Raw genomic sequence first — 26,478 nt, 5'->3', positions numbered from 1 at the left:
ATGTTTGTCGTCGAATGTATGAATGCTTGGAATCTTTTGTTGTTGTTGCCATCTTGGATACACATTTTTACATATACATGATCAGAAAGCACAAGTTGAATGTACAGTATATACTCTAAGGCAGTGGTTCCCAAACTTTTGGAACAGATCCTGGAACAGAGTTTTCACACATTCCCATGATGCGATATATGGGGGCCATGGGGTGTATGATAATATGATTAGGACCTTGGTTAGACTGTGGTTGGAATGCCGAGATGACCCAAACCTTTCCCTCTGTCATTGCATAACGAAACCAGGGTTGTCCCATCTGGTCCCAATAACATGGCTACTTATTGCCGATAACATTCCTGATGCAGTCGGGAGGCCATGTGCTGCTGGAAGGAGTGTGTGTGTGTGATCATTCATTCCCAGGTTGAACGAGCCAGACCCATCCATCACCCATGGAGCCAGTGGTGTCTGGCCTGTCCTTCCAGGGCCCCAGCAGCCAGTCTGACTGGGCTGTGGGATGGAGGTGGAGACAGTGGAGACTGTCGAGACCCATGGAGGGAGGGAAATGTCTGGGCTAAGAGACACAACATGACTGGGCTATCACCACCTGGCTCAGCCTGTCACCTCAACTGGGAGGGGAAGGGAGGGAGGACAGGAGGGAGGGAGATGACCTCAGACTCTCATTTAGGCGTGTGGAGTGAGCACGAGTCTGTGAGAAGCAGAGATTGAGAAATTGTATTCGTGGGCAAACTGTTGATTAGTCAGAAAGCTGTGGTCACATTCACGGAGCGGTGTTGTTTCTTTGAGTATGTTACATTGAGCATCTTGGATGTAACTGACAACACTTATGTGGTGTGTCTCCATAGAAACCAGCACTCTGGCCAACACAGCCTCTCCCACTTTGTCTGGTCCAATGGAGAGCAGCACTGCCCAGCGGGCGAGCAGAGGTGAGTGTCTGGAAGCATGTGGAAATGTTGCTTAAAGATCATTTATGTGTGTATGTACACTACCGTTCAAAAGTTTGGGGTCACTTAGATTTGTCCTTGTTTTTGAAAGAAAAGCACATTTTTTTGTCCATTAAAATAACATCAAATTGATCAGAAATACAGTGTAGACATTGTCACTGTTGTAAATGGCTATTGTAGCTGGAAACGGCTGATTTTTTTAAATGGAATATCTACATAGGCGCACAGAGGCCCATTATCAGCGACTGTCACTCCTGTGTTCCAATGGCACGTTGTGTTAGCTAATCCTAGTTTATTATTTTAAAAGGCTAATTGATCATTAGAAAACCCTTTTGCAATTTTGTTAGCACAGCTGAAAACTGTTGTTCTGATTAAAGAAGCAATAAAACTGTCCGCCTTTAGTTAGGCTAGTTAAGTATCTGGAGCATCATTTAGCCTTTTAAAATGATATACTTGGATTAGCTAACACAACGTGCCATTGGAACACAGGAGTGACGGTCGCTGATAATTGGACTCTGTACTCCTATGTAGACATTCCAGCTATAATAGTCATTTACAACATTAACAATGTCTCCACTGTATTTCTGATCAATATGATGTTATTTTAATGGGCAAAAAATGTTGCTTTTCTTTCAAAAACAAGGACATTTCTAAGTGACCCCAAACTTTTGAACGGTAGTGTATGTTATTGTAGAATGTTTGATGATTGATGTCTTCTATCTATCTCTCTCTCTTCAATTCAAGGGCTTTATTGGCATGGGAAACATGTGTTAACATTGCCAAAGCAAGTGAGGTAGACAACATACAAAGTGAATATATAAAGTGTAAAACAACAAAAATTAACTGTCTCTCTCTCTCTGTCTTTCTCTCTCTCTCTCTGTCTTTCTCTCTCTCTCTGTCTTTCTCTCTTTCTCTGTCTTTCTCTCTCTCTCTCTCTCTGTCTTTCTCCGTCCCTCTCCCATCCTTTCTCTCCAGGAGCTAGCTCCTCCCCTCCATCCATGGGTGGTGTGTGTGACTTTGAGCAGGGTCTGTGTGGCTGGACTCACGACCCCAGCGCCTCGCTCCATTGGTCCCTCCACAACAGCTCCAAAGCCCCAGCCCAGGGCCCCGGGCTGAACCTCACTCTGCCCCCCACCGGTAAGTCTCCCTGAGCATAGCACAGCGGGCTTCCCCACCTAAGTCAGAGTTGGCAATGGTGGTTCACCACAACCATGTTCAGAATGCAAGAAAGAGGTTAGATCGCCACTTGGGCTAATTTAGCTTGATATACAGTATAGTCCTTGTTTAGTGTTTGTGAACATGTGGAGGTACAACAACTCTGTTTGAGCCTCAGCCGAGGCTGATTTTGTGACTTATAAACACACACAACCGCACACTTATAATGTGTAACTCCTCCAGTCTGCTCTCTGGGACTGCGCTACAACTCTGTGATGCTAACGGATCGTTCTGGGAGCGTTCTGGACAGAAAAAGTTAAGAACCCGTAGCACTTATTAACTACAGAGGCAAGAGATTCCAGAGGAAAAAACCAGGAAAACCATTTATTCCCAGCCGCGCATTCCTGCCCCTCGATTACCTTGCAGGCAAATCTCTAGCTTTCTAAGTAGACTTCCATGTACTTAGAGCAATTATTAAGTTCCCTTTATACATACCCCCAGATCAAAAAAGAGAAGCTTTTTGCGTATTAATTAAAGATATGAGCAGTTTGGAGTTTTTCTTTGAGGTTTCCTTACACTGACTGTGCTATAAATGGCATCCTATCTGCTATATGGTGCACTACTATTGACCAGGTCCCGATGAGACGGCCCTATGGGTCCTGGTCAAAAGTAGTGCACTATAATAGGGAATAGGGGGCCATTCGGGACTTAGCCACTGGGGGTTAAAGGGATTGTTATCCTGACCTTGTTTTAAAATTCATTGGTTTTGATATATTTCGAATAGGGCCCATGAAATATTTAACGAGCTGCAAGCTGTGAAGAATTGACGGCGGAGCTTCAGGACCTGCTCGCGGTCAAAGTGGTTGGGAATCTCTGTCACCTGGGCTTTAGATCGGGGAATCCCTGGGTATGTAGGTCGAAGATTGTAGCCTAATCATCATTAGCCTAAGAGAGAGGCTCTCTCTCGCTCTCTCTCTCGCTCGCTCTCTCTCTCGCTCTCCCATTCTCTCTCGCTCTCTCCCTCCCTCCCTTCCTTTATCTCTCTCTCGCTCTCTCTCCCATTCTCCCTCTCTCTCCCATTTTCCCTCTCTCTCTCTCTCTCTCTCTCTCTCCCTCTCTCTCTCTCTCTCCCTCCCTTCCTTTATCTCTCTCGTGACCCAGAAAACCCAGACCCAGTAACCTCTTGATCTCTCTCCCTTTTAAAATGTGAAAACATAACAGCTTGGAGAACATGCGCCGTAGCATATCCACGTGTGGTGCTGGCGGTGTCCATAACGAGGCCTGTGTTTGTAGATTGAGTTCTCCTTGTCTTCGCTCGCTGCAGGAGACTGCTGAGAAAATGGATTAATAATGCTGTTGCATCATATCACAAGAACGCGCCCCTCTCGATTATGAGCTGTCTGCTGAACAAGCTGCGGAACAATGGGGGGCATTCAGAGACACTGGGTTCACCCGAGGTGTAGGGAGATGGGGGTTCTCCTCAAACACATTAAGATCAGTTTGATAAAGTGGGGATGTTTTCCGTGTGGCGAAGACCCACACATGCACACACGCAGATGTACGGACGCATACACACACACGCGCGCACACTCACTCATACACACAGTCACACACACACACACACACACTCACACACACACAGATAGACACACAGTGATAGACAGTGCCGTATGGTGCTGAATGGGAGGGCTCCTTACACACACTGTGGTGTTTGGAAGGGCCAAGGGAGACCCTGTCACACACGCTGTCTGGTGTGACACACACACTAGAGAGCAGAGGGGGGGCTGTCATCGTGGATGAAGCTTTCTTCCCCCTCCACAGATACTACTGTGTGATCTGCTAGACAGACTATTAGGGTGGCTACACACACATGTAAATACTGTACTGCACAGTATAATACACACTTGACTGTAGTAAGCTTTTTCTCCCTCTCACATACAATCTCAAATTTCAGTCGTCTCCCAGATTCAAGTTAGGCACACATTGTAGGCTGTACATGTCCTTGACAAAGTGTTCAATTCATAACAAGCGAGTGATCTGAATTTACATTGTGGATGCTGATATCTGTCCTTATATCGGTAGTCTATACCTATAATATAATCAAGTAAACAACTTAGTTCCCTCCACGACAGCACATTCTTTTACGACGCACATTTAGCCACAGTAACCATAACATGGACACAAAAGCACTGTACTGAAAAAGTACTGAATTTAGTTGGCATTAAATCAAACTTTTATTTTTCTGCAGAAAATAGTCACTCTTGTGGTTCTACAGCTTCTCATGCTGTGATCCACACATCAAAGTCTCTGTGTTGGACTGAGTCTTTAAGCTGTGAGAAAGACCCTCCATGTTAGTGGGAAAAAATTGGCCCTTGGAGTCCCTCACGTTTACATCCTCCTCCTCTTGGGGTCGTAGTCCTGGTGAGTGCTGCTGCTCCTCATATCGCCACCATCTCTCCTAGTGGAGGCTGCTGATTGGTTGTTGGAGACTGCTGTCTGGCTCGTGGCTGTCTGGCTAGTGGAGGATTGTTTAGTGGCTGTCTGGCTCGTTGGCCAAAACATAGCGGAATTCTGCTGGCTGGATGACCAAAATGTAGCAGCTGCTGATTGGTTGGGCCAGACTGTGTTCTTGGTAGTGGCTGCTGACTGGCTGGGCCAGACTGTTGCCTGGCCTTTAGCTGCTGACTGGCTGGGCCAGACTATTGCCTGGCCTTTAGCTGCTGACTGGCTGGGCCAGACTGTTGCCTGGCCTTTAGCTGCTGATTGGCTGGGCCAGACTGTTGCCTGGCCTTTAGCTGCTGACTGGCTGGGCCAGACTGTTGCCTGGCCTTTAGCTGCTGACTGGCTGGGCCAGACTGTTGCCTGGCCTTTAGCTGCTGATTGGCTGGGCCAGACTGTTGCCTGCCAAGTGGCTAGTGCTTGGCTGTTGTCTTTCACCTCCACAACAACATTGACATCCATTGGCTCCACATCCTGATGACAATGCACTTGATTGTTGTTGTTGGTCTGGGGCCCCTCTTTCCAGTCCATAAAATGATCCTGGTCTTGTCCATAGCTGGAGTTTGGCTGGAAGGTGGCAGGGGCTGAGTTGGGCTGGAACTGGCATGCAGGTGGGGTATTCAAAAATCGACTTTGCCATTGTCCCTGCAATGATTCAATCAATAAATCAGATTGTACTTCTAAAGCCCTTTTTACATCAGCATTTGTCTCAAAGTGTTTTAGAGAAACCCGCCTTAGACCCAGGGCTCTGGTCAAAAGTATTTCACTAGCTATATAGGGAATAAGTTGCCATTCCAGACTACACACTATAATCTTGGCCAAACAAACCTGGTTCTGGTTGGCAGCCACTCCAGGTACGGGAGATCCTCCTGTCATCTGTGTGATCAGCCATGAGGCGAGAACGTCCTTAGGAACCATCCTCAACACTAACCAGGTGAACTGGTCCAACGGGAAGGGATGGAAAGGCCCAAACTGGCTCAGATATTGGAGATAGTCCATTATTGAAAGAACTTGTTGTAATTTTAGTTTTTTTTAATTGTTCAAGAGCAGATAGCAATGTGATAGGCAATGCTTTTCAAGGGCCTAAATGATGTGGCTGACCTCTAGAACCTTGCTTCAACAGGTGTTCGGATGACATCACAGCTGCATCACAATCGAGGTCAATGACTATGACATTGTGCACTGTGCTCATCGAGTTCCGTTTCTATGGTCTCGCTTCAAACTAAACAGCAATAAAGGCCCATTCCGTAATAAAAACATTTTCTATGAAATAAATCAAATAAATGTTTTCTATGAAGCTGAGGGATGGAACTGGAGAAATGTAATCACCAAACAATTTTGTAGATGGAGCTATACATGCAAGGACTGAAAGTCCATGGGGTCAAAATTATCGGTTTAATCATATTTTGAAAATAGACACCTGTTGCCTGGGTACAGGGGACATAACATATACTCTTTATGTATATATTACATCATTCATGTCAGTTTAATATACAACGGTTTATACATGAACATTCAGTTGGAATATGTTGATGCCAATATCCATCACTTCGTTGTGCTTAGTGCCTCTTGGACAATATTCACACGCGCGCACATGTGATGATTTTCATCTGTAGTTCCCTCCACCTAACTGCTCTAACACACACTGCGATAAAGCACAAGTGATTTTGTCAGGATTGTGTTGATACGGGTCCCATCGCCCAATTAACTCTACACCCCCCACCCGCGTCAGGGTTCCAAGTCCACATCCAATTTACTAACTAAACATATTCTATAAACAACTTGACTGTGTTTAACACAGTGCTATTGTCTAATGGATCTACCTGAATACCAATGGGAATACCAGTCTACCTGAATACCTATGGGAATACCAGTCTACCTGAATACCTATGGGAATTCCAGTCTACCTGAATACCAATGGGAATGGCTCCTTTCGGTTGGCTGTGAATTCATCCCCTTCCCTTAGTGCTTGACTCTCTCTCTGGCCCTATTCTTCTGTTAGGTGGGATTTGGTATGTATCATATCCCTGTGCTATTGTAAGTCTGACCTTGTAGTTGTGGTATTGTGTTCTTTTATTCTTGTGTGCGCTGATGTGCGTACGTGTGTGTGTGTGTGTGTGTGTGTGTGTGTGTATACACTCCCTCATGTGTGTGCATGTATTTCCCATGTGTTCCCCTCACTGCAACATCTCAAGTCTCTAAACCCACTACTGCGTTGTCTCCCTTCCCCACACAGACCTGAATAGTTACCTGTACATCGAAGCCAACCCCAAGACGGAGCAGCAGCGAGCCAGGATCCTAAGCCCCATGGTGGGACTCGACACGGGGCCTCTCTGCCTGCTCTTCTCTTACCAGCTGTGGGGAGAGGCCCAGGGCACCCTGCGCATCCTTCTCCGTGATGCCCATCACGAGGAGACCCTACTATGGGCACTCCATGGCGACCAGGGACCCGTTTGGAAGGAGGGTCGCACCATCCTGCCCCGATCCCCCAAAGAGTTCCAGGTTAGCATGCCCCCCTCTCCCTTCCATGAAAATAGTCTGTTGGAGTTAGCTGGAGAAACAAGTAGAAGTATATTACTAGTGGTTATGTGTTGCAGCCATTCTATGTATAAGATATATCCCTGCATCTACATGTAGGTCATTTGTTTCTTCTTCCCCTAATCTTCCTTCCCCTACTCCTCCTCCTCCTTCCCCTAATCTTCCTCTTCTTTCCCCTACTCTTCCTTCCCCTTCTCTTCCTCTTACTTCCCTTACTCTTCCTCCTACTCTTCCTTCCCTTACTCCTCCTCCTCCTTCCCATACTCCTCCTCCTCCTTCCCCTACTCCTCCTCCTCCTTCCCCTCCTCCTCCTCCTCCTCCCCCTAATCTTCTTCTTCTTTCCCCTACTCTTCCTTCCCCTTCTCTTCCTCTTACTTCCCTTACTCTTCCTCTTCCTCTTCCTTCCCCTACACTTCCTCTTCCTTCCCTTACTCTTCCTCCTCCTTCCCTACTCTTCCTCTTCCTTCCCTTACTCTTCCTCTTCCTTCCCCTACACTTCCTCTTCCTTCCCTTACTCTTCCTCCTCCTTCCCCTACTCTTCCTCTTCCTTCTCTTCTTCCTCTTCCTTCCCTTACTCTTCCTCTTCCTTCCCTTACTCTTCCTCCTCCTTCCCCTACTCTTCCTCTTCCTTCTCTTCTTCATCTTCCTTCCCCTTCTTCTCCTCCTCCTTCTCCTCCTCCTTCACCTACTCTTCCTCCTCCTTCCCCTAATCTTCCTCTTCCTCCTCCTTCCCCTACTCTTCCTCCTCCTCTCAGGTGGTTATGGAAGGCTTCGTTGACCAGGGAACCAAGGGCCATATCATGATCGACAACATCCACATGAATTCTGGTACACCTTTGGAGGAGTGCACACGTAAGCCTGCAGATCATACAAACACGTGTACACACACTCACTGACACACATACAAACATGTGCACACACACACCTGACCCTCCAGTACCCCAGTTATTTTCCTCTGTCATCACACCACTCAACTTCTGTTCCCCCCTCTATCTCTCTCTCTCTCCATCATCCCTTCATTCCTTTTCTACCTCCTCCTCCTCCTCTCCTCCCCTGGGGTCCCTGACTTGTCACTCCAGTTGTGCTCTAAACACCCCACTACACACACACACACACACCCCAAGTTCCCTCATTGGAATCTTGGGGACAGACTTGACTGTTACTACTGAAAGCCGTAGCGAAGAGATGAAAGGAGAGAGAATGAACGAAAGAGTGGAGTGTTATTCCTCTGCCAGAAAAAGAAAGGAAGAATGGAAAGTAGGCCATAAATGCCCCGTGGGCCCCCGCGATGCTAATCTATGTTTCGTTAGATTTCTTCTTCTCCTCTCATATCTGTAAACAGAGCTTTCCAGAGCCGTCAAAGCAATAGATCCGGCACTGGTGTGTGTGTGTGTGTGTGTGTGTGTGTGTGCGTGTGTGTGTGTGTGCGTGCGCTGGGCTTTTAATCTAGCCAGAGCAGGGGGGTTTAGGAGTAGGTCTTAAACAGATCACAGACAGACTGTGGGTTCTGAGCCAGAAACCTGCCATCATCGAGTTTGACTTCATAGAGTTGGGGTGTGTGTGTGTGTGTGTGTGTGTGTGTGTGTGTGTGTGTGTGTGTACGGTAGTGTGGTTGTTAGACGAAAGATGAAAACCCGTCCCCCCTCTGTCAACCTGTGTGGAAGTGCCTCCACTCCTCTCCGCCTCTACACATTTTCTCCTTCTTCCTCATTCCCAAGGCATGCTGGGAGTGTTCTTATCAACCAGCGCAGTCGAGTTTGTTCACAGCACATTGGTGTTACAGCCAAGAAGGCCCCACTTCCCAAGTCTGCCCTCTCGCAGGCCCCCATGCTTTTTGTTGCCATTCCAAGTCAATCAGACTGAACGTTGTGTGTGCAGTCAGCCAGCCAGGCAGCAACCTTCCCAGCTCAACTGGAGTCCACAACTTTGAATGACTCAAACTTCCCACATTCGCCCTCCAAGTCTCCCAACTCACAATAACACACTCTTTGACCTTGCGTTCTACCCCAAGAAGAGACATACCCACATGCTCTTTCATTGTACTTCTTTTGAGTTGAAGTATTAAGAAAGTTGTCAGTAGGCAATAGAGTGATATCAGTGCCAACAGAAATGTAATCCAAATTAAATTTGTTTGAATGTTTTTGGCTGACTTTCCTAGCTATTGTACAGGTTATAAACAGTCTTGTTTGTTTCTTTCTCTCTTTCAGAACCCTTCACTGCCTTCCTTCCCGACATGACAGGTGAGTTTGCGCCCCTTTGGCCGTGTAATGATGTCACTTGCGCAAATGTTTTCCGCTTCCTGCTCGCTGCGCTGCACTGTAGAGCTTTGGCTAATGGGAGCTTTGCTTGATGGCACCCATGTGACAAGCCCAGTCCAATCAATGGAAATGGGTGTGCAAGAGCTGTGTTCGCCGCTTGAGTAATGCTGCCTTGGTGACCAACGATTCCCAAGAATCATCATCAGCATCCAGACATCATCAAAGGACATCAGAGCCCACTGAATCCAGAAGAATCCAGTTTATTGCAGAGAAATTCATGCTATTGCTTTGACATCCATGTTTTTAAAAGAACTGTCTACCTCAATAGAAGAATAGGGAGAGCTATAGGGGATTGATGTTATTACTTGATATAGTGTTTTTGGCTGCTGGTTCCAATAAGATAAGAGCTTGGGAATTTGTGTGTGTGCAATTTCTTCCTCCACCGTGACGCACGCACGTAGACACACACACGCACACACACACACACACACAGACAGACTCATACACACACACACATGCACACCACCACCCCCACACAGACACACGCACACAGACTCATACACACACACATGCACACCACCACCCCCACACAGACACACACACACAGACTCATACACACACACACACACACAGACAGACTCATACACACACACATGCACACACCACCACCCCCGCACACACATACACACTTCGTAGTGAAACGTAATCAAATAGAGTGACTCAGCTGCAGCGCCGGTGTCTCTCTCATCCATTCAGCTCTGTCTAATGAGCGTGTGCACAGTGCAGTGGCAGGTACACGCACCATTTCCCTCTGTAATTATGTGGCATGGTCGGATACTCAGGGTGGCTTCAACTCTACACCATACATGGAGTCTCTCTCTCTCTCTCTCTCTCTCTCGGGTCCTTAAACTGCTGGTTTTGTTCCTTATTCTTAGCTTAGACCTGAGTGCTTGGAAACGGTTGTCGGCGTATGAGTTCACAGACCTGTATGAATAGGAGAGCTTGTGTCTTGGAAGACGTTGTAAGAGGGGTTCATAGGATTGAAGTAGAGGAGCTGCGTTTGGGTGTTGGTAGGGTCTCCACGGAGATACTTCTTGGCTTGAAGAGGAAAGAACTGGACAAGAGAGCACCAGAGACGAGAACAGAACTGAGCAATGTGTTTTCCAAGGAAATCCATTTGAACCTGCCAAACAAATTCCATCACTGTCTCCAAATGAAAGGGAGAACAATCCATAACATTCCTATGGAATGACCATGGGGTCTTATGATTGGTCAGTGGAGCATTGGAACTTCCTGTACCAAGGAAATAGTGGCTCCTCATTGGGGGGGGGGGGGCATTTTACTTCATCAGCGGACTCACGTAACATTCCATCAGTGATTTTTCAATTGGAATTACAAAAAGTCAACAACTTACAGTTTGTGTCTTGATCCAACCCAGGTTTCAATCATAAATCAACCACAGTGCTTGAAACCTCTTTTGGTTTGATTTCTTTCAAACTGAATTTGTTTGTTGACCAGTGAATTAGCCTGTCCAGTGTGTCTCTGTGTCTCTGTCTCTGTGTGTGTGTGTGTGTGTGTGTGTGTGTGTGTGTGTGTGTGTGTGTGTGTGTGTGTGTGTGTGTGTGTGTGTGTGTGTGTGTGTGTGTGTGTGTGTGTGTGTGCGTGCGTGTGTGCGTCCGTTCTATTACAGCTAATTGCCACACCCTTTGTTTCACACCCAAGTTATTACACGAGAGCTTTATTCATTGGAGCATTGGATCAATTCAATCCCACAGACTCATTGAACATCCGTAGCTATGCTCCACTGCTCTCAGTGTGAAAGTCACCTCTCTCTCGCCCTCGGCTGCAACCCAAGCTTCAATCCTCAGATGATAAAAAATAAATGTAAAAACCTGATGCGTTTTGATTTATTTCAGCCGTTATCTGTGATGAATAACTTTTTCGCCCCTGTTTGAGCCGGCATGCTTGTGCATGCCCATGTGCTCGTACGCCTGCTGTTCATGTAATGGAAAGCCACAGGGGAGAAAAATCAACACCAAAACAAAGCAGTCCATTGGATGTGCTTTGCTTGCACCCTCCACCCCGAGCCAACATATTCCTTATCTCTCCACCAGGGGGAGGTGTTCCTGGCGGGAGTGACCCCACAGTAGACACGTTGGCGCTGCCACTAGTACCCACCCTCTGGTACTACCTCGTGGCCGCCGGGGGCGCCCTGATACTCCTGGCGGTGGCCATCTTGGTACGAGCGCTCTGTTGCCATCGACGAAGGCTGGCAGCGAAGAAGAGCCAGCTCTCTGTGGCCTACCACAGCCAGTCCCAGTACTTTCAGTACTCCCAGTGCTCAGCCAGTAACCCGGTGACGGCCGCTCCAGGGACGGAGCCCGTGCTCACCGTGAGGCTAGACAACCACGGCCACCAAACATATGCCCTCTGCTGAAAGGAAGAGGTGGTCCTTACAGCTAAACCCTTCGCCTTTTGATGGCTCATGGATGAAGCAACGGGGGGACAAGGATTGGAAGTGACATTTTCTGGGCCCTGCTTTCATCAGCAGATGTTACTGTTCACAGACTAGCTCTTCGAACACTATTTCTGTCACTTGAACCTGTCTACGGACCACGTAGAGATGAAGCGATCTTGTTTCAAACCCAACCTCCAGCCTTACTATTGGTTCTGGTTCCTAACCCATGGGCTTCCTGGAATCACGCCAGCACGGACACACTCTGTGTGGACTAGCCTCCCGGCCCGGTGTGGGGTGTCGTGGTTCAGTCATGTAAAACCATCCAGCGCTGTCAGACCACAAACAGACAAGCGAGAGATACTGTCTCACTGATAGCTCTGCTGGCAACACTCTGAGAGAGAGAGAGAGAGAGAGAGAGAAAGAGAAGAGAGAGAGAGAGAGGAGGGGGAATGTCACAGTCAGAGCCAATGGATGCTCTACAGGAGTGACTTCATTGTAAAGATGGTGCTTCAGGACAGGCTGCTGAGTTGTCAGTGTTAACTATTACTGAAGGAGATGTTAAATGGATACACCGTAACAGTTGTCTTATGTTTTGTTTATGATGAGTGGGCCGGGTTATTGGGTATTACCAGTGTAAGACAACAACAAAAAAGCATGTTTGAATATGACATTTTTACGTGTCGCTCCTATTGACCTGACGAATCAATCGCATTCGCGCAGCTCAAGAATAACATTTTAGTCGTCCCACGCCGGAATCCCCGCATCAAGCTTCTGATTGAATATGACCCCTCAGTCAGTCTGTGAGCAGAGTCCCCTCTCTTTATAATGTCGTCATCGTCAGTGATTAATGTTCATTCCCACATTGTTTGTGCTCTGTCTCGGAAAGTCCTCGATGGTGTCACCCATGTGAAAACATGTGGCTGGTAAGCCCCACATCCATCTCTATGCAGTACTCTCAAACAGCTGGAAGACATTATTTTTTTTGTCTTCTGTTGAGAACGCTCCAAAACATAGAAACCAAAGACAAACTACAAACAATGCTTCCCTATGACATACGATGGATGCTGGCAGGATGCATCCCTCATTAGAAAGTTGAGGGTATAAAACAAAAGGGCCAAGAATGTCATGCTATAACAACTGGTGGCCAATCATTGGAAATATGTTTGAAATGGGACCAGGCCCAATTATGATAATAGCTAGCACATATTTAAGTTGGTTTGTTCGTGGTTATGTCGAGCTCTGAGGATCAGATGGCCCTTAAAGGGGAAGTTCACCCAATTTACAAAACGGTGGCCGTGTAAATAAAGCCTAAGCATGGATTCTATAGGCTGCTTTCAGGGGAAGAAAAACAATATTTAATTGTGCGTGAACTATCCCTTTATTAATGATCAACAGTTATCAATCTCACCATTATTGTACATCCAGAGGTAGTTTAGTTCAATTCCTGCCCATTTAACCACCAAATATGTCAGAGGTGTTTTCCGATCTCAAAAGCCGCCTATGAGATGAGTCCACGTCCCATAGTTGTGTCGATCCACCGATATGCCTCAACCCCGAATGAATGAGTGGAAAAGATAAACCACTAAATCAAATCAGTCAATGATGGGGCTTCCATTTACAAGCGGTGGACCGGGATGTGAACTTACCCTTTAAGTAGGACAACCGAATGTGTTTTACGGTTAGAGTGATGCCTCCAGAGTATTAAGTAAAACATTTCTGTGGAAGCCACTATGTTATCTGGCGGTTTAGATAACGGCTAAAAGGGACATATTGAGTGGGGTGAATGTGTGTGGCAATCCAGGCTTTTTTAGTTTCCTCAGAGCGACGAGAAGTTTTCTTGGCACCCTCTCACAATGTGCTTTTACATCAACCGGGGGTTGGGCACCCCACTCTGTCCATCTCACCGTAGGTCCGCTCCCAAGCTCTTAATATCTCTAATCAGGTAATGGAGCGATAACATTTATTTAGTCTGCAGGAAGCACTTTTCTCTTTTCCCGTCTCCTGCACACACACCGACACAATCTCTCACGCATACACACACACACACACACACACACTTACACTCTCTCTCACACAGGCGCACATACACCCCTCCCCCGGCACACACACACACTGTACCCCTTCCCACACACACACACACACCAGCAGCCAATAGCCGTTGCCCCTGGAGACCACATTAATGATTCTCGTTGAGGGCTCCAGTTAAGGTGTTTCTTGCCAAGCAATTACTCCCACCTCTGTCCACATGCCAAGTGTTGCACACACACACCTCGCGAGATGACAACAAACCTGAAGTTAAAGTGCTGTTTTCAAAAACAGCGCCGGGGGGCTAGGCTTAAGCACTTCTTAGCACCACTCTCAGTGCTGACACTCGTTGGTGTCTCGTGATGTTCACACCACGTCACAATGCAGTGGGTGGAAGCCAGGAGGGAACTGTGTTTGATTATATCTTCATCTGTTTAGAACTCAGTGCATAATCTATTTGTAGGATGAGGATGATGATGAGGAGGAGGATGATGATGATGACGATGGTGAAATTGTTTGCTGATACTTCACTTGGGCTCCGGAACCTCTTTGTGAGCAATGTGAAAAGTGTGATTTGAAATAGTTCAATGAATGTGAATATGGTCTGGTAATAAAGTGTTATTTTTCTACGTTGTGGTACGTGTCTGTATGCCATTGGACTTGAGCAGCCCCAACCCATATTATAGTCATTAATTAGTGAAATTATTCATTACAGTGAAGGAAGATTGACGTAGACAGCCTACATTATTGCACGAAACCAACATGTACTGTAGGGATACTTGGCATTGTACATACATTGTACAATCGTTCTGTTGTATCTTCTTCTCTCATAGATAAGAGGCCAGAGTTTGGAGACAGCAGACTTTTTAATGGCAGGGACCAGTTAGATGGAGGTAAGTGTTTCCACCGACTACAATGTATTTTAAGTGTCCATTACGGCAAAATGTTTTTCCAAATGTGAAAAAACGCCTAGTTTCTAATAAGCCTCTCTCTTTTTCTCTCCTTTCCTCCTCTCTCTCTCGCTCCCTCTCCCCTCCTCTCTCTCCTCTCCCCTGTCTCTTCTCTTTCTCTCAATCGCTCCCTCTCCCCTCCTCTGTCTCATCTCCCCTGTCTCTTCTCTCTCTCTCTCTCTCCTCCATCTCGCTCTTTCTCCTCTCGTCCAGGCTGGGCGTTCCCCAAGGAGTTGCGTACGGCGGCCCCGTCCTCCGAGCAGCCGGAGACGCTTGTCTCCTCCTCAGCAGAGAAGGACAACTCGTGGCTGTACACGCTGGACCCCATCCTGGTCACCATCATCGTTATGAGCTCCCTGGGCGTGCTGATGGGAGCTGTGTGTGCCGGCCTGCTGCTCTACTGCACATGCTCCTACAGTGGCCTGTCTTCGCGTAGTTCTACCACGCTGGAGAACTACAACTTTGAGCTGTACGACGGCCTCAAGCACAAGGTGAAGCTCAACCAGCAGCGCTGCTGCACCGAGGCATGAGGCGAAAGAGTAGAGAGAGGAGAGGGGTAGAGGAAAGGAGAGAGGCGGCCATTTTGAGGAGATTATCTCCTCTTTTGTTTTCTCTGCGTAGCTTGGACTGTGAATTTCCTTTCTGAGCTGAAGGACTACACCTGCCAGATGGAAGGGCATTTTGGGGAAAAGCCACTTTTTAGACTGATCTTGAGACCCCTCCCCCCTACTTCAATCAAAGTGGTGCAGTCCAGTGTGGGGTTTTCTGGACCGAAGCCAATGAGGGAAGGATTGGGTATTTCCCAGAGTGGTCCCTATAGCGGACTGTTCCATTGACAGGGGAGTTCAAATATCAACACATATCAATGGGCAAATACCTAGTATTTCCCCCCCAAATTATTTTGTTTCAGAACTCCATATAAATACATCATAGTTTTCTTGGTCTAGTTTATAAACTGGAAAGATGTTAGGCTAAACTCCTTGACACTGAAAACGCCTTAGACAGGTGCTTAGATAGTGTTTCTCTATCACCTGGACACAGTGGCTTAGACATGTGGACACAGTGGCCTAGAACCTAGTGAAGTGAATTCTTTCTGAAGCGTTTATTTTTATTTTTTGATTTCTGACAGACCTGTGGTATTTTTAAACTAATCGCCATCTTTGGTGTGTGTCTTTTTGTTATTTGTTCAAGCCTTCTCTGTTTTATTGCTTGTTTTATCTCGTTGCCAGCCTGTAAATGCTGATAAATAAAGGAGGGAGGAGGAGGAGGGGGGAGTTCTAATCACGTTCTCTTCTAAACGTGTTCTGTTGAAGATCGAAAGCAAGGGGGTTTATTGTCAGATTTAGTTTCAGGCTGTTGTTGCCGGGGGGTTGCTTCGAAAAGAAGGTTGACGGTCGTGTTTACAGTAAACTGTGGCTAGGTGAAGTAAAAACGTCAAGGTTGAAGATGGTTTTGGTCAGTGCAGCGTATGGATTGCTGGGAAATCCAGGCAGAGACTGAATAGTCGTCGACAAATGAGAACTGATGAAGAGAGAAGAAAAAAAGTAATCAATGGATCACTAAATCCTAAAATCAACCTCTCCGGGGACAATGTACTCTGAACGAATCGACAATAAAACGCAAAGTGGGATACAAAAACAATATATATATATATATATTCTAGACCATTGCTTGACAGTGGACATTCATCTGAGCTTGAAGTCAGCGATTGGAAGAGGAAGCACCAGTTGGAAGGACACCATTCCCTCAGAGTGGACCGATGTGGTCTTGGTGTCACGATTCGTGCTCTCCTCGTCTGATGTTTGTTGCTCTTTTTTTCCCACACTTTGACTCCATTTTGCATTGTCACGGCCAGGCTGGCGTTTTAACAGGAAACGGGTTCACGGGGAGAGGTAAAACCAGGAGGATTTAAACACACATCTGCTCCCTCTGGACTATCTAGCCTTGCGAAGGAGGAGAGGGAAAGCGAGCAGTAAATATTTCCACTGTACCTCAGACTTCTCACTTTCACACACACACTGATCACACACACGCATACACAGCGTGCACCATGCTAGCACACACACACCCCGAAGAAATAGTATCCTGGTCATTTTGATGCGATGCTGGGCATGTATAGGTCTGTGTGACCCAGGCTAGTGGGGGGTTGCTGGGCAATGAGGTGGAGCCTATCCCCTTCTCCCTTCTGCCCTCCACCCCACCAAACACACGTTCCCTCTCCTATCCCAGAGGCTCCCATCACTGGACCCCACTGACTCTCTTCCAGGTGCCTTGGAGCTTCTGTGGCCCAGCTTGCCTTTGTAGCCCGTGTCAGATTACAGATACAGGACCGCAGCCCAGTCTGTCTGGGCAAGGAGGGGCCAAAACACACCTCCCTGGGCAAGAGAGGGGCTAAACCTCACAAAGGACCACTCTGACTCTGGTCAGACCTAATTGTTGCTTGGAGGCTTTGTACAGAAATGCTCTTTTTATGATTGTTATTAATATTGTTATTCTGATTATTTAATAAAGGATTTATACCATACAGTGGGGTTTGGTGACCATCGCTGGATGTGCTCATTTGTCTTGCTTTGTGAGAGATTCAGATGGGTTGTTAGTAGGAGGATACTGAGGTAACCTGTGCTTATACACGCACACACAGTGCATTGTGTTGTCTATAGCCATGTACACACTTAAACACTCAGGACAAACACCCTCACAGGCACATTTCTATTCACACACTGTACACCGTTTTGTATTCACAAACACTCTGTATAGGTCACACGCGCACAGGCTTTCAAACATGAACACAGACATGCATACACACAGTGTCAGCCAGCCATAGTTTTCCTCTCATCTCTCCATGGCCTCCCGTTAGCCCAGACCTCTAGTCGCCCTTGTTTAGGAGCTCCAACATTAAAGCTTTTGAAGTGCCCGGCGTCTCACACACACACACACACACATATGATTACTCTGCTTCCTCCATTTACATGGCTCCCCATCTCCTACACATGGTTTTGTTTGGCCATGTCAGCCCTCATACCTAAACACTAACACAACCAGAAGGTATGGCCTGTAACATATCCGTGACTGCAAGGATTTCTCTGGTTGGTATTGATAAGAGGGAGGAAATGGCTACAGTCATAATATGAACAGACTGTGAATTGAATTTAAAGGAAAGCTTAATGAAATGACATAGTTGAGCGAATTATCACTTGAGGTGGGAAATTTGGCTCCCAACCAAGCAAAAAAAAGGTCATCGTCTCAACTTTTCATGTCCCTCACAATGGATTGACAAACACTCGCTGTTCGATACCTCCTGGGGAACCGTGGCTCAGCTTTGAGTGGGCTCTTTACTGAGGTAGTAACACCCACTGCTCTACAACCAGTGATTCAGAGCTTTGACACGTTGTTACCCAGTCAAAGTGGGTGCGGCTGTTAGCACGCTCTGCGGTGCAACATAACAGCCCAATTATGGTCCCTAAACACAACACCCGAACCAACAGAGGAGCGCACTACCATCTGTTAGTAAGTGTGATTGATCCCAGCAGAAACGAGCTAGCACACCAGACACAAACCATGACCGAACCGTCAACAGGAAATTACCAAAGAAGCCTGAATGTCGTTGTTCTGTCTGGGGGGGATCCCTCTGTTCTTACAACTAAAATGATTTAAAAAAATCAAAAATGTTTCTCCAAATGATGTTTTTTCCCTTTTCTCTATCGGTTGGAAATGAAATACGCCACAGGAGCTTTGTCCTTTCCTGACATCAGAGGGACGTCTCGTCTTCTAACGTTGCACCCGGCCAGATCAGCCTTCAAAGCATCTGTAAACTGATAGGGCCAGATTAAGAGAGGCCCCGTTCGAGGGTCGCAGCAGGAAATGTATCCAACACTACTGCTAATTCATCTCTACTGTTATGCAATGGAGATGAAGGCAGGGCCGGTAGTGGACGCACAGCTCCCAGCTCATTACTCATTCTGTAATCACTGTGTCTGTGTGAGGGCTAGCTCCAACCATTTATTTGTGTCTTGATTATATGTAGAGAGTGTTGTGTGGTGAGATTGGGCGTTGCTGTATATTTTGTTGGTTGTTGGTACATTTGTTGAATGTAGGCTAGTTGGTTTGAGTGGATTTTCTCTGTGGCTGAACAGACAGATGAGCGAGAGACCTATTGACACTCTTAGCGAGTTGGATCAGAATGAGACGGAGTGACAGTCCATTCCCCCTATCAGTGATGAACAGGTGCGGACCCCAGAGAAGCACCGAGATACTGACCCAGTATCCCTTTCAGCAGCATCCAGACCACTCACATCACTCCCTCCCTCCCCCACACACACTCCTTCTCCCTTCCACTGAGCCGCCCCCCTGTCCCACAAGGCATGCTGGGAAGTCGGCCCAGTCACATCCCTGCCTGTCCTGTCCTGTGTGCCAATGGTTCAAAGCTTATATGTGGGTCAGAGGAGGGGTGTACAGGGGATCTGGGCTGCTGCTGCCATAGAAATGGAATTAGCTTCTAGAATAGACTATCCCATTCAAGTCAATGTTTTGTGATAGGTGGACCGGCGGCCACATCGAGTGTACCCATAGGAGTATTTCCATGGACTAACCATGGACTAACCTAAATACTTCCCTTCTAGTAATTCTATTTCTAGGACCGCTCCCGCCCAAACACATCCACAGCCACCTACCTAAACATTTACAGAAAGACAGGCTGTCAATAAATGGAGGACATATTAGAAGAAGAAGAACATATCTCTGTTTGTGCGCTCAAACTAGGCCAGACTCAATGTGGATCTGTGTCCCAAATGTAACCCTATTCCCTGCATAGTGCACAACTTTGTACTAGTGTAAGTACACCACTATATAGGGAATTAGGGTGCCATTTGGGACGCAGGCCTGGTTCTCGCTCCCCCTGTCATGGAAGGTCATCATGGAGGAAATTCACTCAGTATACATATATTCCCTGTGAGCTGATTGAATGATGCGCTTTTAAAACTGAAGACCGCACTCCAAGAGGAAACCTTCAGTTATCAATGTATTGCTCTGTTTGTGAATACCATTCAGATGGTGATTTCTCAAGTTATTTCTCAAGTTATTGGTCTACATTTGAAGTCAAATGTCTGATTTTCTGACCTGGAGATCAGATGTCATGAGTTTCCAGTTGTCTTGAAAGCACCATTGCATCATAGTGCAGCAGGAGAGAGTGGTGTTTGTCACGCTTGCACATTCAGAGATTGATTTATAGTCAATCAAATGTCATCTAAAATAATTCATAGAGTTTAAACAACAAACATTCTGTTTGTCATAGATGGACATGATTAATATGAGATGAAAGGTGAGGAACCGAAGTTTGAAGTTCCTAACGAGTTCAGGGAGTCAAGCTAGAGCTCTATGTGACGTTCACAGCAGTGGGGGAAGACATCTTGTTTAAGAGAGACCTTTAGAAAATATGCAAATTTTTTCATATAGTTTTGTTGAATAGGAAATAAAAAAATATTAAAATATGATATATTTTACATGATGTGTCATATGTGTACTGTGTACTTGAGCTTGTGTCCTCAAAGGTGACCACACCTCAGCAATGTATGACTATTTTTAACAGAAAGGTCAGATTTGAACCTTTCTTGAAGTATGCAGCGTTACTAGAAATTGTTTATGTCCCTCTCATGATAAATAATTACTTTTTGGAATTACATAGATTTGACATAGCCTTTTGTTACTGCTTTCACTGTCTGTGACAGAAAATCTGTCACGTCCTGACCTGAGATATCTCTGTTTTCTTTATTTTGGTTAGGTCAGGGTGTGACTAGGGTGGGTACGCTAGTTTTTGTATTGTCTAGGGTTTCTTGGATTATCTAGGGTTTTTGTAGGTCTAGGTGATTTGTATGTCTATGGTGGCCTGATATGGTTCCCAATCAGAGGCAGCTGTTTATCGTTGTCTCTGATTGGGGATCATATTTAGGCAGCCATTTCCCCTTTGTGTTTCGTGGGATCTTGTCTATGTGTAGTTGCCTGTCAGCACTCGTTTGTATAGCTTCACATTTTGTTAGTTTGTTCAGTGTTTCGTTCTTTGAATAAATAACCAACGCTGCGCCTTGGTCTCATCATTTTGACGAGCGTGACAAAATCAGTCCTCAGTTGCCTGCACAAAGTCACCAGCGTAATATGCTCCTCTTCTCCTCAATGCAACATGACAACTGCCACCACAGACAATACTTCACTCTGGCCCCATACACACTCATGATTAGGGCTGTTACAGTGACCATATTACCGCCACACCGGCGGTCACGAGTCAGGACAGCAGTCAAATTCCACTTGACCGTTTAGTCACGGTAATTAGGCTTCTCCAAGCTCTGATGCTGCTGGTCATTAGTAGCCTAACAAACTTGATAACTGCCTGTTCCTCAGCGCTCTAATGTCCCTCTAGTCACTCTGACATCAATGTAATTGAAAATCGAAGAGCCCATGAACTCATGTTGCGCAACATTTATATTGGCTCTGCAATAGCGGGGGAAAACAGAGTGATGGCCGCTAATAAAAAGAAGAGGATCCCATCAGCTTTCTATAGGCTAGGCCAAATATATTTATTTCTCAACTTTCCTAATATTAAGCACATTGCTTCTCTTCACAACAGGAGTATAGCCTACCTGGCTGGCATGAAAATGAACCATGGGAAACATCCTCCATTCGCTATTTAAGTGCACAGATCACAGGTATTTTTTCCCGCTGACCCTGTTTCGAGACGGGTGCATGATAATGGTCCGTTCGAAATCAACACAAATTTCACACATATATTATTTAGTACATGTAAAGACAAGATTAAATCAAGAATAGTGAGAATGGTTGACAATATTAGCCTGTCACTTGTGAATGATATATTATCACGTGTGAATGAATCCCAGCTTGTGTGCAGTAAGGCAAGAAACAGCGCATGCTTTTTTTTGGTGACTTTTTCAAATCATAGTCAAACACCTCATGTAGCCAGCCCAAAGGCCTACATGTTTTGATAAGGTTTGTATCACAACTAAAGTGGCCAAATAACTTGTTAAAATGAAGCACATTAATTTGCCTTACAACAGGTGTAGAGCCTAACTGACATACATACTGACATACATTATTTTCACCATAAAAATGCACCTTTATAATAAAAAAATTGCATTTGTGGTCACTTTTGAGAAAGGTGGTTTCCTACTAATGGAACATTCACGTTGATAGCCTACTACTGTGTGTGCATTGGTGTGCTTATAATGTAAAGAAATAGCCTATCAACATTTTAATCTAAATGTTCTCATCTGTTGAGTCAGGCTCATTGCGTAACACAGGCGTGTTGAGGCTAATGGTTGTTTTAATTTGGGATCTATTGCATCCCACAAGTGTCCCAGACTTTGTTTGGAATATTTATTTCTCGCACAGAATAAAATAGGTCTACTTTTGAACTATGGGGGATAGTAGATTGACATAGGCTAGTGATTTTGCTGTTTGTTAGACCTACTCATCTTGTTGGCTGACGAAAAATAAATATGGACAGTTCTTCCAATATCTTCAATATGCGCCTCGGAATTGGATAAGGACACGCGCAGTTGCATCTACGATGTCTGTCTTCACTTGTAGCCTATGAGAAAGACCCGATCATGTGAAGAGAGCCATGTAAGTGAGAGGTGCTTCGGCATGCAGCCAGGAGAAGGGAATGATATTTATTATATTTAGCCCAAGGGCACAACGACCACTGGCCGCTTGTCGAACAACTAAAGTTACATTAATAACTCTAAATTTTGTGAACCACTCAACACAGAATAGCCCCATGTCACATTCTGACCTTTATTTCCTTTGTTTTGTATTTATTTAGTATGGTCAGGGCGTGAGTTGGGTGGGCAGTCTATGTTTGTTTTTCTATGATTTGGGTATTTCTATGTTTCAGCCTAGTATGGTTCTCAATCAGAGGCAGGTGTCATTAGTTGTCTCTGATTGAGAATCATACTTAGGTAGCCTGGGTGTCACTGTGTGTTTGTGGGTGATTGTTCCTGTCTCTGTGTTTTGCACCAGATAGGACTGTTTAGGTTTTCACACGTTTCTTGTTTTTGTAATTCAGTTGTTCATGTGTACGTTTACGTATTAAAAGAACCATGGACACTTACCACGCCGCATATTGGTCCTCTGATCCTTTTCGCCTCTCCTCTTCGGAAGAAGAGGAGGAAATCCTTGACACCCCATGTGCACACTCCATCAAATCGTTTTGAGGAAATATGCTTTCTATTTTATTCAGCTATATTCTTTATACTATAAAATAATATAAAATAATGCCACGGAATTCTAAGAAAACCTTGTCTGCTCAATGAACTAGTGTATCCCACAGCCATATGACATAGCCAGATCAGGGCCTAACATAAGGACAACTCAGAGTATTCTGTTCTTCTGAAATAGGAAACATTTTCTTCAGACTTTCTTAAAATGTAGATATTCCAAAGGTCTACATCAGTGGCTTGTAGGTTATGCATGGAAGCCAGGAGATGCTAAATCAATTACCATGAGACAGCCAGTTATTTGCTTGACAATCACCGGCTGGAAAAAAAATGTATGAATTCCACAGCCCTAGTTGTGATACAATAGATATTTTTGTGATTCAACAGAGTTTGTCTGCACAAAACTGTTGGCACACACAACCATTGTGCGCGGTGTCTCAACAACCATTGTGTGAACATTTTGCGCAGAAAAACGTCCATTATATCAAAACGGTCTCAAATGTATTGTTCATCGGTTGTACAAACGGAGTGTATACAGTGCCACCACAGACAATACATGAGACAAACACATCAGACCACATCAATGTGGCCACCTGGGATAACTGTAGTTTTAACTCTGCTTTGAGGAAAGTATCTATTGTTTCAGGGGAACAAATAGTTCATTTCGAGATGACTATAACTATTTGTGTGTATTTAAAAATAATGACTTTTTTTTTTTTTACTATTTGAAACAGATCTCATAAAGTGACCATGTTTTCAAAACGACTTGAATCGGGGATTGGAACCGAAATTATCTTCTATTCGTTTAGTTGTGAACAGAACTATTATTTGTTTCATTCCGTTCCACTGTTCCCGACCCAACAAAATAAAGTTCTGAACTGGTTAGATCCAAAAGAAAGTAACGGTTTATATCGTTCCTTCATGTTCCTTTTTAAACCTCTGAAATCATTTGTTTTTTTTACATTTAGCTCGACATTAAATGACAACCAATCAGTGAGGACAGAGCAGCTTGCTATGGAGCAGGCAAGCTATTGACATGCATTGGACAGACGAGTGTAGCGCGATGCAAAATGCATTTTGCGGGTGGGGAGAGAGAGAGTGGAGGAGGAGGAGGCTTGGCTTGAAGCGCTGGGGGCCTTGTTGTTACGGCATGGATTATTTTTAAATCATTGGGTAATAATACGGCAACCAGACCTGGACAGAAAATAGTTGTATTTTGTAGTTTATTTAAAAAATAACAACTTTTCAAAAACTCAATGTAGTCAAAAATACAGCACCAGTCAAAACCTAAGACACACCTACTTTGATTTATTTTTACTATTTTCTACATTGTAGAATAATTGTAATAGTGAAGACATAAAAACTATGAAATAACACATATGGAATCATGTAGTAAAACAAATCAAAATATATATTTATCTTTGAGATTCTTCAAAGTAGCCACCATTTGTCTTGATGACAGCTTTGCACATTCTTGGCATTCCCTCAACCAGCTTCACCTGGAATGCTTTTCAAACAGTCTTGAAGGAGTTCCCACATGTACTGAGCACTTGTTGGCTGCTTTTCCTTCACTCTGCGTTCCAACTCATCCCAAACCATCTCAATTGGGTTGTGGTCGGGTGATTGTGGAGGCCAGGCTATTTGATGCCGCACTCCATCAGTCTCCTTCTTGGTAAAATAGCCCTTACACAACCTGGAGGTGTGTTGTGTCATTGTCCTGTTGAAAAACAAATGATAGTCCCACTAAGCACAAACCAGATGGGATGACGTATTGCTGCAGAAAGCTGTGGTAGCCATGCTGGTTAAGTGTGCCTTGAATTCTAAATAAATCACAGACAGTGTCACCAGCAAAGAACGCCACACACCATCACACCTCCACTACAACAACTACAACATTTTCCGTCAAGATAGAACTGCCAAAGGGGGCGGAGTTGCAATCTACTGCAGAGTTCTGTCATACTATCCAGGTCTGTGCCCAAACAGTTTGAGCTTCTACTTTCAAAAATCCACATTTCCAGAAATAAGTCTCTCACTGTTGCCGCTTGTTATATACCCCCCTCTGCCCCCAGCTGTGCCCTCGATACCATAGGAATTGATTGCCCCCCATCTATCTTCAGAGTTCATACTGTTAGGGTCGTCCTACAATCTAAGCTAGATGCCCTCAATCTCACACAAATTGTCATGGAACATACCAGGTACAACCCTAAATCCGTAAACACGGGCACCCTCATAGATATCATCCTGACCAACTTGCACTCTAAATACACCTCTGCTGTCTTCAAACAGGATCTCAGCATTCACTGCCTCATTGCCTGCGTCCGTAATGGGTCCGCGGTCAAATGACCACCCCTCATCACTGTCAGACGTTCCCTAAAACACTTCAGCGAGCAGGCCTTTCTAATCGACCTGGCCCGGGTTTCCTGGAAGGACATTAACCTCATCCTGTCAGTAGAGGATTCCTGGTTGTTCTTTAAAAGTGCTTTCCTCACCATCTTAAATAAGCATGGCACAAAAATGTAGAACTAAGAACAGATATAGCCCTTGGTTCACTCAAGGCTTGACTGCCCTTGACCAGCACAAAAACATCCTATGGCATATTGCATTAGCATCGAATATGCAAAAGTCAGGAACCAATATACACAGTCGGTTAGGAAAGCAAATGCTAGCTTTTTCAAACAGAAATTTGTGTCATGTAGCACTTATTCCAAAAGGTTTTGGGACACTGTAAAGTCTATGGAGAATAAGAACACCTTCTCCCAGCTGCCCAATGCACTGAAGCTAGGAAACACTGTCGCTACCGATAAATCCACGATAATCGAGAATTTCACCTCAGCCATGCTCAATGTCCTAAACAATATTATAACAGCCATCAATAAAAGACAGTACTGTGCAGCCGTCTTCATTGTCCTGGCCAAGGCTTTCGACCCTGTCAATCACTGCATTCTTATCGGGAGACTCAATAGCCTTGGTTTCTCAAATGACTGCCTCGCCTGGTTCATCAACTACTTCTCAGATAGAGTTCGGTGTGTCAAATCGGAGGGCTTGTTGTCCGGACCTCTGGCAGTCTCTATGGGGGTGCCACAGGGTTCAATTCTCGGGCTGACTCTTTTCTCTGTATATAACAATGATGTTGCTCATGCAGCCGGTGATTCTTTGACCCACCTCTATGCAGACGACTCCATTCTGTATACATCTGGCCCTTCTTTGGACACTATGTTAACAACCCTCCAAACAAGCTTCAACGCCATACAACACTCCTTCCGTGGCCTCCAACTGCTCTTAAATGCTAGTAAAACTATCTACATGCTCTTTAACTGATTGCTGCCCGCACCCGCCCGCCTAGCATCACTACTCTGGACGGTTCTGACTTAGAATATGTGGACAACTATAAATACCTAGGTGTCTGGTTAGACTGTAAAC

General features: G+C 45.4%; 1 protein-coding gene across 2 annotated transcripts in view; it reads left to right on the top strand.

Moving 5' to 3' along the window:
- nrp2a (neuropilin 2a) overlaps positions 1-17,363 on the top strand; it is a 66,347-nt gene extending 48,984 nt beyond the window's left edge. Inside the window, exons 11-17 of one of the 2 annotated variants that reach the window (XM_042324126.1) lie at positions 855-935; positions 1,929-2,090; positions 6,844-7,109; positions 7,901-7,997; positions 9,353-9,385; positions 14,720-14,779; positions 15,050-17,363. In XM_042324126.1, the coding sequence (XP_042180060.1) occupies positions 855-935; positions 1,929-2,090; positions 6,844-7,109; positions 7,901-7,997; positions 9,353-9,385; positions 14,720-14,779; positions 15,050-15,366 (1,016 nt within the window). In that variant the 3' untranslated portion in view covers positions 15,367-17,363. Of the gene's footprint in view, positions 1-854; positions 936-1,928; positions 2,091-6,843; positions 7,110-7,900; positions 7,998-9,352; positions 9,386-11,517; positions 14,516-14,719; positions 14,780-15,049 lie in introns of those variants that run through there. The other variant, XM_042324127.1, reaches the window with a different exon arrangement.
- The last annotated feature ends 9,115 nt before the right edge of the window (positions 17,364-26,478 follow it).

Source organism: Oncorhynchus tshawytscha, linkage group LG07 (assembly GCF_018296145.1).
Source record: "Oncorhynchus tshawytscha isolate Ot180627B linkage group LG07, Otsh_v2.0, whole genome shotgun sequence".
NCBI lineage: Eukaryota > Metazoa > Chordata > Actinopteri > Salmoniformes > Salmonidae > Oncorhynchus > Oncorhynchus tshawytscha.
The sequence above is the reverse complement of the archived record's forward strand: the minus strand, read 5'-3'. Positions and strand labels throughout refer to the sequence as shown.